Source organism: Sphaeramia orbicularis, chromosome 5 (assembly GCF_902148855.1).
Source record: "Sphaeramia orbicularis chromosome 5, fSphaOr1.1, whole genome shotgun sequence".
Classification (NCBI taxonomy): Eukaryota; Metazoa; Chordata; class Actinopteri; order Kurtiformes; family Apogonidae; genus Sphaeramia; species Sphaeramia orbicularis.
Window position 1 is genome coordinate 52,471,964 of NC_043961.1, and position 15,395 is coordinate 52,487,358.

Sequence of the window (15,395 nt, forward strand, 5' to 3'; positions counted from 1 at the left end):
CCCATAGGTGTGAATGTGAGAGTGATTGTTTGTCTCTATATGTTCAGCCCTGTGATGAACTGGCGACTTGTCCAGGGTGTACCCCGCCTTCACCCCTATGTAGCTGGGATAGGCTCCAAGCGACCCCCGTGACCCTAGTGAGGATAAAGCGGGTTCAGAAAATGAATGAATGAATGAATGAATAAATTAGATTAGCTGATACCTGCAGAAACCCTGTATTGAGTTATACAATGGACATGAATAACAAATGCCTCAGAGTAAACTTGGTGTTAGTAAAGCCACTGCATCATTAAATACAGATTAGGTTTACAGTGTGTGATTGATAAAATGTGATTGAGTTTAATATTTACTATGTTTGTGATCATATGGTGCATTGCTTTATTGTGCTTTAAAGGGGTCGTATTTTGCTAAACCCACTTTTATTAGTCTTTTGTACATTTATTTGTGTATTTGGACCCTAATAGTTCAAAAGGTTTGAATTTGAACCCTCCAGGTGCTGCAAAGCTATCTTTATATTCATTTAGGCAAAAATTGAGTGGATTTCTACAACCTGTTTTAATTCCTGCTTAATTTGTTACGTTATTAACTAGTTACATCACGACATTTGCACATATAAGGTCAAGACTTCCGACGAACGTTTGTCAGCAGCAGCAGTTGTAGTCCATACTGAAAATATGTCCAGACTTTGAGCCTATTACCTAAAATGATCAGTTGTTGGCTGAATGATGGGACAGAGCAGCACAGCCAACATTCCTGGAGGGCGTGGGGCCTGAAGTGGCTCACGTGCATTTAAAGGGCCAGCACTCAAAAAGACCTGTCTGGTGTCATTACTCGGAAACAGGGTTGAAGATGGACCTGTGGAGTGTAATTAATGATGAATTCAGACCCAAGTATAGCATTTACAGTTTATGTAGACCGCAGGGAAATGTTTTAAAATGCATAATTCCATTTAAAAAAAAAGCAAAATATCACTCTGTTAAGAAAACATTTAACAAGATGTATCACCAGTGCTCCAACCTGTTTACTGACAACCCTGTAAAAAGACTGTCTGCCTATGCCTAGCATGATATATATATATATATATATATATATATATATATGTGTGTGTGTGTGTGTGTGTGTGTGTGTGTGTATATATATGTGTGTGTGTAAATATATATGTATATATAGATATAGATATATAGATATGTATATATCTATATCTGTATATATGTATATGTTTTTTTGTTTTTTTTTTACTCCATATCACCAACTCATGACTAGTTAATGGACAGATGAACGCTTTATTTACATTTTGACAAGATAAATAATAATACAATACAATACATGTTATGTTCAAATCTAAAGTTTCCTACTATTAAAACAAAGATTTAACATCAGAAAACAGCAAAACATGCGAAACACAGTACAATCACCGCAGGGAGAAAGTACAATCGCATGAAAGATTTATTTTGTAACATGCCGTATCAAAGTGCTTTTGGCATCCAGCAGATAAAACAAGTAGAAATTAGAAATGAAATCCAGAGTTGTTTCTTACTGCTATCCTTCATTTATTGAAAACAAAACAATAAATGAAAAACAGAAATAACAGGTTCCAACCGTGAAAAGGAACGTGAGATCAGGATCAGAGCAGCATCTTATTCTGAAGAAGACGAAAAAGAAGAAGAGGAAGGGATGGTTATTTATACATAAGGACATTTGAGTAGATTTACAAGGTGTAAAAAATAGACTGTGTGTTTTTACCTTTAACAACAAGTTTAGTTGAACACTCCACTCTGCCCAGAGGGTTTTCTGCGATGACTGTGTAGTCCCCGCTGTCCTTAGGCCCGACCTTGAGTATCATCATGGAGCAGACCCCACATGTGTTGGTGATGTAGTAGTTAGTGTTGGTGTTAAGGCTGATGTTATTCCTGTACCAGGTAACATGGGGTTTAGGGTTTCCTGTCACTGCACAACTCATGTAGCATTCGTAGCTCTCTGGACTGTTGTGCATTTTTAGTGGAACGGAGAATGATGGAGGTGTCTCAAAGTTGCAGTCCTTCGAGGCCTGATGATTCACAGTGAAGGTTTCTGTGGAGCAAAGAAAATGAAAATTATTCTGTTTTGATGTGTTTGTGATTGCTCTCTCTTCAGTTTTATGTGAATTATTTTATCTTTTTTGCTTCATCATTTAAGTTTTGTTTAAGAGACAAAACTTAAGAAGCTTGAAAACATATCTCAGTCCTTTTCTGCCTGATTTGCCAATTATTTATACTTGGAACCTGTGTTTTAAAATAGGTGTGCACCTCATCATTTTAATCACTGACTAATCTGTAAATTGCGTTTGGTAAGATTCAGCAATTTGCACTTGTACATCAACATGAAAGGTTAAGATGAATGAAAATCCAGTTTTTTAATGCACAGTACCGTGCAGAAGTCTTAGTTGTGCTGTTTTTACACATTTGTAATGAGTGTTACATCTATTGCTTAGTCTCTTTATTAAAATACAAAAAAATGAAAATGGGAATATTGTGCATGGCATTAAAAATTCACAAAAAATAGTTTCTACAGGAAACAAACAAAAGGTAGCAAAACAATATAACAGCAAAAAGTAGCTCAAACTGTAAGAAACACTGAGCATGTGTTGAATGAAACCTGGTGTAAAACACTACATTAGTTTAGTAAATGTCATTATGTCTGTGCAGAAGGATTCAAGACATGTAGGGCCGCATCTACTAAGATCCCAATTTGCGTGTACTAATTTGCTTGCGCAATCTAGAATTTTGCATGTGGGGTGTGACCACGGTTTGCGGGTGATTTACCAAGATTGCTTGCGCAAATTACAACAGGTGCAAAGTCTTGGAGACCGCCATATTTAAATAAGGGTTTTGCGTGCATTACTGGAGACAATACACAGTAAAAACTGCTCTGGGATACAGCAGTACTAATGGGAACAGTGACTGAATGATCCAGACGCACAGAAATGTAACATTGGAGGAGTTTTGTCGTAGAAGGTATTGCATGAGTCATTCATTCATTCATTTATTTTTCATCTTAAAGGTGTGTATGTGTGCACGCGCGGGGGGGTAGTTGGATTGAATGACTGTCACGCACACATAATTTTGTCACATGTGTTGCCGAATGTCGGTGCGTGTTTTTAATCACAATCATCAGGAGTGGAAAAGAGTCATTTAAAGATCCAAAGAAATCAAATCAAACTTACTGTACTGTATTAAATTGTTTTCAACATTGCATCATGTCATCATATTGAGTTGAATCATTGTATGTGAATTTTATCACAATTGTAGTTACTTCATTTGTACCTTTAATGTATTTGATTGCTGACATTACATCGAGATGTGTGCTGCATCTTCCTCAGTGATGAGAGATGTAAATATCTTTCACCTTATTGTAATTCAAGAGGTCTGGGAGGAAACAAGAATTCCAACCCCTTTGATAAACATGCTCATTGGTAATTTGAGGCAAGATGTGGGGATAAATACATGTTAGACAGTTATTACCAGAGGCTGTTATGATTTGTTCAGATGTGACTTGGAAAAGTGTCCTCCTTTTCTACATTACTGTTAAATGACATCTGGATATCTATCTTTAGATACTGTCTTTTGATTTAGACGGAGAGGAAAGAGTTGTTAGAATGCATATATTTTTAAATTGGTAATTTTCCCCCTGATTTTTCCCTAGCGTTCAGGATATGAAAACTTGGAAAAAAACTTTATCAAGTTCTTAGAGTCCAGAGACTGTTAAACATGTAGAGACCTGTTTTCAATTGTTCAACCTCTTCCTCAACCTACCTTTCTTCCTCTTGACTTCCCAGGTTGGAGACTCACTGGGTTCAGAAACTCCCATGTCATTCTTGGCGTAGACTCTGAAGAAATACTGTCTCCCAGGCATGATGTTGATCACGGTAGACTTGTTATTGAAGAGATGGTCACCCACGGTTTGCCACACACGCTTCACAGAATCACGCTTTGTGATCATGTAGTGCAGCCTGTCGTCTTTCTTTTCATCCGGTGACGGTGCCCAGGAGACCGTCACGGTTCCTGACACATTCTCCTCCACCTCCACTGGACCTGGAGGTTTGGGATCATCTAGAAACAGGGAAGAAAGTATTATTATTAGTTCTTCATAACTGAACCTTGCAGATGGGACTCTAATGGGATTTCTTTTACTAAGGGTTGCTGCGGGGTCTTAAAAAGTCTTAAAAGTCTTGAATTTACAAATCTGCATTTAATACCTTAAAAAGTCTTTAAAAGGTATTCATTTGATATGGCAATTTCACCCGTTCCAACCCGACAATTTATATTGAAATTGAAAACCAATTATCGATAACTTTGCAACCCCCAGTGAGAAATGATCACAGAACATTCATACCAATTCACATGCAGCCATTAGTCACGCACATGTTGCCCAAGGAAGTTGACTTCGGGAATGTTTTTTGAAATGGGTATTAAATTCTTCTCTGAGTACTGTATTTTCTGGACTATAAGCCATTACTTTTTTCTCACGCTTTGAACCCTGCAGCTTATAAAACGATGCAGCTCAAGTATAGATTTTTACGGGCTAATGGCCTCCAGGGGGCGCTCTAGCAGGAAGCGCAAAAGCGAGACAGACAGGTGGAAGAGGTGATGTGAAGAGGAGAAGTTGTAAACGTAACTTTTAACAATCATTTTGCACAAACCCTCATCATGGAAAACACACAAAAAAATGCATATGATGCAGCTTTTAAGTTAAAAACAATTGATCTGGCTGTCCAAGAAGGAAATAGAGCTGGTGCACGGAAGTGCCATTGAGAGCGACAATGGAAGAGAGACTGAGAAGGTGTATGACGGAGCCTTTCTGAGGCTGTTCAACTCCGACACTGAAGAAGACTTCAGTGGTTTGAATGCGCAGGAGGAAGATGAAGATAGCGATCAATGACTTTTCTGGGTTTTTTAACCGGCCGTGTTACTGCCATTTTACTGCCACGTTACAGGCACTGTTTGAAAAAAAGCAGTTAAGGTATGGAAATAAATATTTAAATAATCTATCTGTTTACCATCTTTTTGTGTAAATTTCTCATGTTACAATGTGGACACCTGTGGCTTATAGACAGGTGCGGCCTATATATGTACAAATATTTTTTTCTATTAAAATTTGGTGGGTGCAGCTTATATTTAGGTGCGCTCTGTAGTCCGGAAAATACGGTAGTCTTAAAAAGGTCTTAAAAAGTCTTATATTTAACTTGAAGAAACCTATAGGAACCCTGTTTACTGTATGTACCTGTTACTCTTATCTCAACACTGGTGGTCTCCTGACCAACCATATTTTTCACCACGATGGTGTAGATCCCAGTGTCGTGGCGCTCTGATGAGGGGATGATTAGCTGAGATGACGTGTCGGTGTTGCTCATTGTAACATGTTTGGGTAAAGGCAGGTTGTCCTTCAGCCATACAATAGATGGTATCGGGGAAGCCTGTAAATGACAGGAGATACGGGAGATTTATGTTACAATTTTTTGCGAAGCAGAAGAGTGATGTGTTGTCACTTGATAATGAAGCAGCTTGTTTTTTTTCATGCTCATAATTTTAAAACTGAACCTGAAAGTTGAAGTTGACTCGTGCAGAACTCCCAGCTTTCATTATCATGAAGTTCTTTATCTTTCTGTCAGTGAAATGAGGTCTCACTGTGACAATGGAAGAAATGTTTTGGGGAAAGATGAGAAAAAGCCATGAGTAGGAGAAAAAAAAGGAAAAGATAGCAATTATTTTGACAGATGATGTGATTGTGATATGAGTAATGATTTTAATGGGAATTTCTAAATTTCATTGTATGAAAACATAAAAATCACGATGATGTCATCTTTTACTGAGGTCTGTACCAAATGCATCTGGAGAATGTGATTTTTAGACTGTAGCACCACAATAATAACATGTTTTAACAGGTTTTAGTTACATATGCTTCATTTAGACGTATTGCACTTTGTGGTTTGGGTGATATTTCAGTTGTTAAGCCTTATGGTGCAGTAACTGTTAATTGTCACTTTTGTCTCACTCACCTGGAGGAGGCATCGCAATAATGTAGTTGTCCAGCTCCTGAGACTCGCCGTCTCCACCCTCATTGGTGGCAAGAACTCTTACCCAATACATGGCCATGGATTTGAGACCCATTATAGTATAAGAGGTCATAATGATGGCATTAGCGTTACAGCGACTCCATTCTGGGTCTTCGGCTGGTCTGAGCTCCACAAAGTACCCTTTGGCCTCATCTTGGACCCCTTCCTCTTCATGAGGTTTGGTCCATCCAAGTGATAAAGCAGAGTATGTGGAGTCTGTGACCTTCAAGTCAATAACCTTTCCAGGGGGCTCTGAAAACATATCCAGTTCAACATTAAAATACAGACATAACATGGAAGCTTTAACAAATCAGCAGTATAGCAGAATTCAGGTTCTTACTTACTTTTTGGATCTCTAGCAAACACAAACTCCGAGGGAGTACTCGGTTCACTAGGACCCGAAATGTTTACAGCGAATACACGGAACTCATACTCAAGTCCCTCAACAACGTCCTTCACTCCATACTTTTTCTCTGTTGACATGTGAAACATTATGGATTAGTAAAACCAGTTTGAAATAATTAATTTAGTTGTGTAGTTTAACCCATAAAGACCCAAACATCCACCAACAGCGACTGATCTAAACTGTTTAATACCTGTTGATCCACTAATCCTATCAATCCATGTCGATGTTTGGTGTAAAATACAGTTTGTCATCTTTTCATGGTCATCAGATATGACCCATTTGGACGTTCAGAGGCTCCGTAGTGAACGTGGAAACAGTCATCTTCTGCAACAGTGATTCACCAGTAAAACCCATGGAGTTTCATAAATGACAGTGGATAGAGACACTTGGTTTATCTTCAGTTCATTGTATATTTTGTTGGAAAAGTCACTTTTTCTTCAGTTTTCTCTGTTTTGATATAATAATCTTTGAATTTACTCTGAGCTTTAATGATCATTTACGTGGTCAGTGACTTAAATTTAGGAAACTACATGATTTTCAGTGTAAAAATGCAAAATACAGGGGATAATATTAGGATAAATTGCGATAAATTGCTTAAGAAAGGTTAAAAATAGCGCAGTATTCATTTCGGAGCCAATTTGGGAAGTAGCACTGGGTCTTTATGGGTTTATACAATCACATCTCCATTTAGTCTGTCAACAAATGAAGTGAAAACAGCAGTGAAATGCTGTTACCTTTAATGAGCTCATCAGGAGGGTGGACCCTGCTCCAAATGTTACTGCCGTTCTTGCGTTTCTCCACAATGTATCCCAAAAGGTTGGTTCCCCCGGTGTTGGAAGGTGCAGTCCAAGCAAGGTTGATACAGTCTTTGAAAGCACTTTCAATTTTGGGTTGGGAGGGAGCACCAGGGAACGCTGTAATAAAATAGGTGGAATGGATGACACAAAGCTTTTTCTATAACGAGACAATATCACTAAGTAATGTTGATGTCAAACACTCACCCTTTGTCCCAGCCTGAATGTCGTCAGTCTCCATCATTTCACTGATGCCTTGATCGGTTTCAGCCCTGATGTGGTAGCAGTACTTTCTACCATGATCCACATCGGTGTCTCTGTATTTGGGCTCTGGACCAATCTTTCCTAATTTCTTCCAGCTGTTTCGGCCAATTTGCTGGCGCTCAAGGATATAATCAGTGATTGGGGAGCCGCCGTTGTCTTTGGGAGGCCTCCATTTGAAGTCGATGCAAGTTGATGAGCTTTCAATGATATCCACAGGTCCCATGGGTACTGTTGGCTTATCTGTACTCAGACACATACAATAACCAGAGACCAAGCAACTTTAATGGCTGTGTTGTATATTCCAAATACTGCATTTCCACTATGTGGTATTGGCTTGACTTGACTCGACTCAGCCTTTTTGCATTTCCATTACGAAAAAGGACCTGGAATCTGGTACCCGGTACTAGTTTTTTGGTATCACCTCCGCCGAGGTTCCAGGACTGGAGACCAGATACTAAAACGTGACGTGTAAACACTGCAGACCACTGATTGGTCAAAGAGTTGTCTCTGTGACCCGCCGTTTTACAAAAAGAGATGTGGAAGTTACAGTAAATATAGCGGTAGGTTAAGCCACATGATGACAACACGCAGAACTACACCATGGTTTGTCGAGGAGGTTCAGACGTAAAAATTCAGCCTGAACTTGACGAGACAACACGCAATGAGTGAGTTTATCAGCAACTCTCTGAGCAGAAGTACATGGAAGTAACACACCGCATCGCTATGACATCCAGGTACTGTGCAGTTGGTAATATCCTGTAATGGAAACGGTCTCCAGAAATAAGACCTGGTACCCAAGTCAAGCCGAGCTGAGCCGGTTCCATGTAGTGGAAATGTGGCAAAGCATTAATGCCACATAGTGCACATATATGAATATGTGTACAAACATATAAACCTCACCCAGTACAGTCAGCTGGGTGATCGCTTCAGTCGTTCCACATTCATTTTTTATCTTAATCTTTATTTCGCCTGAGATCTTGCGCTGGCATTTGGTAAGCAGCAGGCGACTATCTGAAGAAGATTTTTCAATCTTAATGTGGGTTTCGTCGAACAGCTCTTCGCCTTCATTGTACCACTGGATCTTCATGGGTTCCCGGCCAACAAAGGACACTTTGAAGGCTGCTTCTTTCCCGGTTTTGATTACCACAGGTTTCATAAACTCGGTGAGGTCATCAGGGTCGATTCTTGGGGGATCTAAAAGAAAAAAAAAAAATTGCAGATTGACGTATAAGTAAGCCCAAGCAGATCTTGTTTAATAATTTCCCAATGCCTGCCTTGGTTTTGTTAAAGGTCATGTATTCTGATTACCATACCTTCAACATTTAGCATAGCCTCTGTTTTGCGGCCGTCAGCTTCATATCGGTACTTTGCAGTATCCTCCTCTTTGCAGTTTTTGACGATTAGTTTGCGGTAAGTCCCTTCTTTAACAATGAGGAGGTTTTCTGTAGATGTAATCTATAATGCACACGTACATATTTAAGTCTCTGAGGGTTGAAGGTAGATTATATATTTCTCTCCACGTGTGCTTTACCTCGTTTCCATCTTTGTACCAGACTCCTTCACAGTCCTCACTGCTCAGTCTGCAGACCAGTTCAGCATCGGTACCGATGACAGCTGTTACGTCTGACAGACCGCAAGTAAAGTACACACCTGGATCTGAAAGAAATACAAACATCATATTTGTGCTCTGATGGGGAATATATCAATAACAGAACCATTTCAAAAGAAACAGTAAATTTATATCACAGCTAAAATTTACTTAGGGGGTCAAATGAGTGGCCATTTTTGTCAAAAAAAAAAGTTGTAAGAAATGCATAGAACTGTGTTGAAATAATGCTAATACATTTGTGCACAGACTACTGATATTATTTGACAGTGGAAGCTATATTTTCAGAAATATTGGATTTTGAATAGCACGTGTATGTGAAAACTTTTGCTGGTGGACGGACGTGACATTACCCATGATGATCTGGTCAGTACCAGTACTTTATTAGTAATAAACTTATATACTTACTATTGCTAATTCTCCTCTTATTCATAAATGTTAGTATTGTGGATCTAAAACAATAACAGCTGACACAAAAACACAAAATGTGGCAGCGGACGGATGTGACATGGTTGTTCCGGATCCCATCATACTGATTCTCAGCAGCCATGTCACCGTTTCCAGAAATGATCCCTGTGCAAAAAACTAGTATCCTAATTATTTATGTATAGTTTATCATCATACTAAAGAGTAAATAACAATATAGAATTGTTATTTCTTCATAACAATGCTTATTATTAGAAAACTGTTGATTTAAAAAGTGACGTGTGACATTCTTAATGTATGTATTCGCGTAACATGAGCAGGATGGATCAGCACCACACTCCATATTGTAACCTGTAAAAATAAAACGTGATATGTAGTATATAATCTTGTAAGAAAAATTGGGGAATCTAAAGAATAGAATATTGTTTTTCAGGTAAATTCAGTTTCAGGCCATTTGTGACATGAAAATATAGCATTAATTGTGATGGAATTGGACATTTTTGACCTAAAAACATAGTTCATATGACCATCAACATGTTTCAACAGAACTGAAATCCTGTAAATTTGCATAACTTGCATTTACCAACACAAAGTTCCTTTGGGGATTCAGTTATATTTATTTCTTATGCACAAAGACATAAATAAGACCTCTAGGCAAATTTTAGCCGGTCAAATACCGTTGTGATGCATCTTACCAATGACTGTGTCAGGCACCAGTGGACCTGCTCTCACTCTCTTTCTTTTTCCTTTAACGGGCTCCCCCTCTTCAGTTTCAGGACCGTCTTCGTTTGTTTGGCCATCTTCCTTGGATTCTTCAGACGTCTTTTTGGCTGATTTGGATTTCTTTTTCTGTTTCTTGGGCTTCCCCTCTCCTCCCTCTCCTTCTCCTCCTTCTCCTCCCTCTCCTCCCTCTCCCTCTCCTCCATCTCCTCCCTCTACCTCTCCTCCCTCATCACCCTCCTCTTCATCCTCTGAATCTTCTACATCCTCCTCTTCTTCTCCTTCATCCTCCCCCTCTCCTTCTTTCGTATCTTGGCCTTTCCCTGCTCTTGCTTTGGCCTCAGCCTTTGCCTTTTCCTTTGCTTCTACCTTTGCCATGGCTTTAGCCTTTAACTTTTCCTTTCTTTTAGCTTCTGCTTCTGCTTTGGCCTTGGCATCAGCTTCAGCTTTTGCAGCTGCAGCTTCGGCTTCTGCTGCGGCTATTGCGGCTGCAGCTTCAGCCTCTGCCTTGGCCTTTGCTATCAGCACCTCTCTTTCCTCTTGTACTTTAACAGCTTGCTCCTGAGCAAGCCTTAAAAGTTCAGCTCCTCCACCACCTTTGCGAGTATTTTTGCGAGCTTTCTTCTTTCCTTTTGTGCTCGGATCATTGTCAACTATTAAAAAAAACACATTACAGATAAAATTTTAATCCTTTGGTGTTTTATATTTAGTTTTTCGAAAAGTCTGAAAACATACAACTTACATTACCTTCCACTATGAGCCAAGCACTGCAGGACTTGAGTCCAGCCTCAGCGGCATAAATTCCCTTGTCCAGGGGCATACAGTCCTTGACTACCAGTGTGTGAATTAACATGTCCTCTGACACCAGGATGTCATATTTTTCCCCTTGCTCCAGAGCAACATTTTTTCCCTTCCAAGTAATCTTTGCCAGTGGAGTTGAGACGAGACATTCAAACACAGCGTCCTCTCGTTCCTCCACTGTCACATCTTCAATCTTCACCAGGAAATCTACACTGGGAACTGCATGAAACAGTAGAGCAGATTAGTGCAACATATGTTCTATTAGAAATAGAAGGATAACTCATGTATCTTTAGTTGCTTTAGATTGGTGTCTCGTGTTGTTCATGTTTCACAGTGAACCTAGGCTATGAACTTACGTTTTAAGTCAGTAGAGAATACCTTAACTCCATCAACTTCCACTTGATATAAGCCTGCATCTTCAGGATTGACACCATTGATGCTGAAAACAAACTTCTTTCCAACTTGTTTCAAGCCATGCTTGACCTCTGTGTCTACATCAAAAGGAACCATAACTCCATCCTGTTAAATGATAAACAAACGTATAAGTGTAAAAATGGATTGAAGAATTTCACAAGTCACTGTCAGTGTTTTGTTAATGTTATTTCAAGTTAAAGATAAGCAAATATTTGGGAAAAAAAGACACATCTCACCTTGTACAAGAAGATTTTACTGGAAGGGTCTCTGAGTGACATTTCAAGCTCAAACTCTGCATCACCAGTGTCTCTGAGCTCAACAGGCTTTAGGTTGCATAGCCTCTCAACAACCTGTGATATTTGTAATCAGAAAAAACAATACAGATTTGTTTTGTGTTTCTAAATGTCTTGTGTCATTTAGAATATTACATGTTTTTGACAGTGTAATTATATTAACACTGATATGATTTTAAACATACCCTTTCTTGTTCTTTTGCCCTTTCATCCTTTTTCTCACTCAGTTTCTTCAGCATCCGACGGAAATCAGTGACTCCATACTGAGCACAGATCTTTTCATAATCTTTCTTGTCTGCACTCATCAAGAGCTCCCAAAACTTTTCATCAATTTCTGGTTTCGTGTCCTCTTTGGGTGCGTCAATGTCCACGCTTCAAGTAACAAATTAACAACAGAAAAAGAACTTAAAACTATAATAATAACATTACTATACTAACAGAATAATTGTGATATGCTATACTCTAGACCAGTTGTATATTTCCTTCTTCTTACACATTTTTTTAAGTTCTTTTTGAAATCCTCAGGCAGCTCACGGATCGCTACAAGACAAACAGCAGCATGGTACAATTTCATTGACTGAATGATTGACATAGTGTTACTATTAATTTAATGTAGGTGTGTACCTGTTCTTGATTGTTGCATGGCTTTGTTCTTTTTATAGCCAACTAAAATGGGGGGTTGAAACCAGGAATCAGAATAAAAGTTAGTTAAAAGATAGGCAGTTTTTATATAATTGCTGCAATAATAAGTTAAGGGTGATTAAACTCACCTTCAATAACATTTAGGGTGGCCGTGACAACAGCACTTCCATATTCATTCTGGCAAAGCACTTGTAGGTGTCAGCGTGATTCCGGTAATACACTTGGCATCTAAGGCAACTCATGATTAATAATTTTTCTAATTTACATTAGATGCAATGATGATTACTTGCGTTATTTGCACAGTATTGAAGCATCAGCTAGCAAGTTTTCAGATGTTTCAATGAGCATTTAGCATTCAGTGCATATACTGAATGATCTCACCTGCAGCTGGTGTTCACCAGAACTTTTATCAAAAGTGATCTTGTACGTCTCCTCATCAATTTCACCGTTATTTCTCACCCAGGTCACAGTTGGAGTTGGATTTCCAACAACAATTGATCTGAAAATAGCCACCTTTCCTAATAAAAGATGCAATCATGTCAACACATTGAAATGACTAGATCAAGGTATAAATGTGATTGGAGGTAGGATATTACCTTCTTGAATTGTCAGTGCAATGGGTTTCCGGGTGAAATCTGGGGTGGTCATGCCTTCAGGTAGTTCTTCCACAAATTGGGTAATCATAACTCCAGGCACCCTGGACCGCTTTTTGATTCTCACTGCCAGTAAATTGCATGAATGGTCATTAGACAACTAATTTTTTTTCCCTTAGGGTTAAAGTAATTTTTAATACATAGCATATTTTTACAATTTTTACAGTTTATTGTTGATTTTACTCACCCTGCCAGGAGCAGTGGGCTCCTCCTCCTTCGTTTTACGTATCTTAAACATTTTGACTCCAACAACAATGTCCCTATTAATACAAAACAGAAAACTCTTTAAACCTAAAGCAGTGAAGTTTACTTTATTAATTAAAGTACATGTGTTAAAATCTAAATTTAAGTATATGGCTGTGTGTACTTCCAGGGCTGTCAGAACAAACCCACCTTTGAATCTAAAATATTCTGAATTTGAGCTTTACTGCAGTTCTGCCATAATTGCAATAATACTCTCAGCTGGATCAAACACCATATGAGATTCAGTTGTACTCTTCTAATAATATCCTCTTATTTTGCTTCTTTTTTTAGCTTCTATTGGTACCTCATCATCAGTAATTTCTTTGTACAGTTCAGTAATATGCTTTGTGTATTTAATTTATTTCTTATGTTAAATCCACCCTGTGTAATTTTTGTTTATAAAATGAAAGCAAACAGTAATTGCAGTTTTCATGTATGTGTTCCAGGGCTGAATGACACTAATATAACAAAAATTAACAGAAAATTGATAATGAAATCAATAATTACAATTATTTCTATGATAATCTACAACTAAAAAATGTCATCATTGTGACATCCCATCTTACTACAGTTAACCCTCTAGGATCCTTACGTTTCTGTTTTCAGAAATGTCAGAAATAATAACAGTTCTAGTAAAGAGGCTTTGGAATGAATCTTATCCTTTGGAATATGATGAAACTGTATCTTACGGATCCTATAGACAAATATATGTTATTACTTCCTCTAATTAAAAAAGTGGTATTAATAACATTGTCACATATTGTGTATTGGTTGAAAACAGTGTTAAAAACTTCAAGTAAGACTTAAATTCCAGGCTTTAAGGTTGGAACATCTGAGTTTGTAATTCTATCTTCACTGTGAATGAAAATATTCCAAATACTTGCCCAGGGTGTCCTATGCAAATTCCTGCCTAATGCTGACGGCGGTAGGTCACATACCTCATAAAACTATCTATCATGACTCAGGAATTGACGCAAGCTGCTGACTCGAAGTGCACCTTTGGTCATAAACTCTCTATTTATGTTTTGCTTTCCTGTTTGACCTGAATTATAGCAGATAAAACAAAAGAGATTGCTGTTTTATTTATCGGGTCACCCCATTGTCAATAAACTACCTAACAGTAATATGATGATAAAGATCAAAATGAAATCAAAGATGCAACAAGATGTAAAAAAAAAATAATGATGTAGAAGCATAACAACAACAAGGCTGTAAATAAAATAACGGGACATGAAAAAGAGACTTTCAGTTACACAGCTTAATAGAGGGGAGTGTGTAAAATGTAGTCACTAAACCAATCAGGATATACTTTTGTAAATTTGGTTCCTGGTAAGACAGACAATTCAGGTTTTTTTGGGGTCTTGAACTGAAATATTGAGAACCACATTAATGAGCTTCCCATAGCTTTAGGGGTGAGTTTTAGTCACTATCTGTTAAAACAGTGCAGACCTACCTGTGTCTAAGTGCAGATAAATATATAGAAAAGTCATATTTTACATATTGGAAATTGAGTCATTCAATCAATTATACTGGCAAAGCCTTAAATTGCAGATCCCATTTCTGTGAATAAAATCTTCATTTACAGATCACTAGGTTTTTATTATTTAAATACCCCAAAGTAATTATGTTTTACAGCACGGGTATATGATCCAAACATCTGATTGAGTCCTGAAGGTTCAAGTATAAAGTATTATTAGCAGCTCTATGTCCTCAAAAACGCTTGAAAATCCTCATTTATTTTTATTATCTCATTAGACTAATAAGTCTTTTGTTCAACGATTGTCCTTGATAGTCACTTACATTATTAATATGAAATTTAATTAGAATAAATTACCCCATGTCCTGTCAGCTGATGAAGTGGATGCATATTTAACAGTTTTGTGTCTGAGGAAAAAATAGCTTTGCCAAGAATGTTGGGAGTGAACTGATTTCTACAGAACTTGCCAGGTTTATGCCCTAAACCACTGAGCTCAGTCTAAGAGTAAAGTTTGTACTTTGACATATATCAAATACTGAAGTGTGCAAAAATGATTGACACATTG

At 38.0% G+C, this 15,395-nt stretch overlaps 1 protein-coding gene across 1 annotated transcript; it reads right to left on the minus strand.

Annotated features, from left to right (window-relative positions):
• Positions 1–1,576: 1,576 nt before the first annotated feature.
• On the minus strand, positions 1,577–12,150 carry LOC115419967 (immunoglobulin-like and fibronectin type III domain-containing protein 1). The gene is made up of 15 exons (XM_030135034.1): positions 12,001–12,150; positions 11,759–11,872; positions 11,465–11,627; positions 11,055–11,327; positions 9,087–9,211; positions 8,869–9,010; positions 8,456–8,749; positions 7,232–7,411; positions 6,436–6,564; positions 6,035–6,343; positions 5,577–5,662; positions 5,260–5,452; positions 3,792–4,088; positions 1,744–2,070; positions 1,577–1,642 (listed from the first exon to the last, which is right to left on the minus strand). Exons 1-15 carry the CDS (start codon positions 12,118–12,120, stop codon positions 1,638–1,640), a joined length of 2,757 nt encoding a protein of 918 aa, XP_029990894.1. The 5' UTR covers positions 12,121–12,150; the 3' UTR covers positions 1,577–1,637.
• Positions 12,151–15,395: the final 3,245 nt, after the last annotated feature.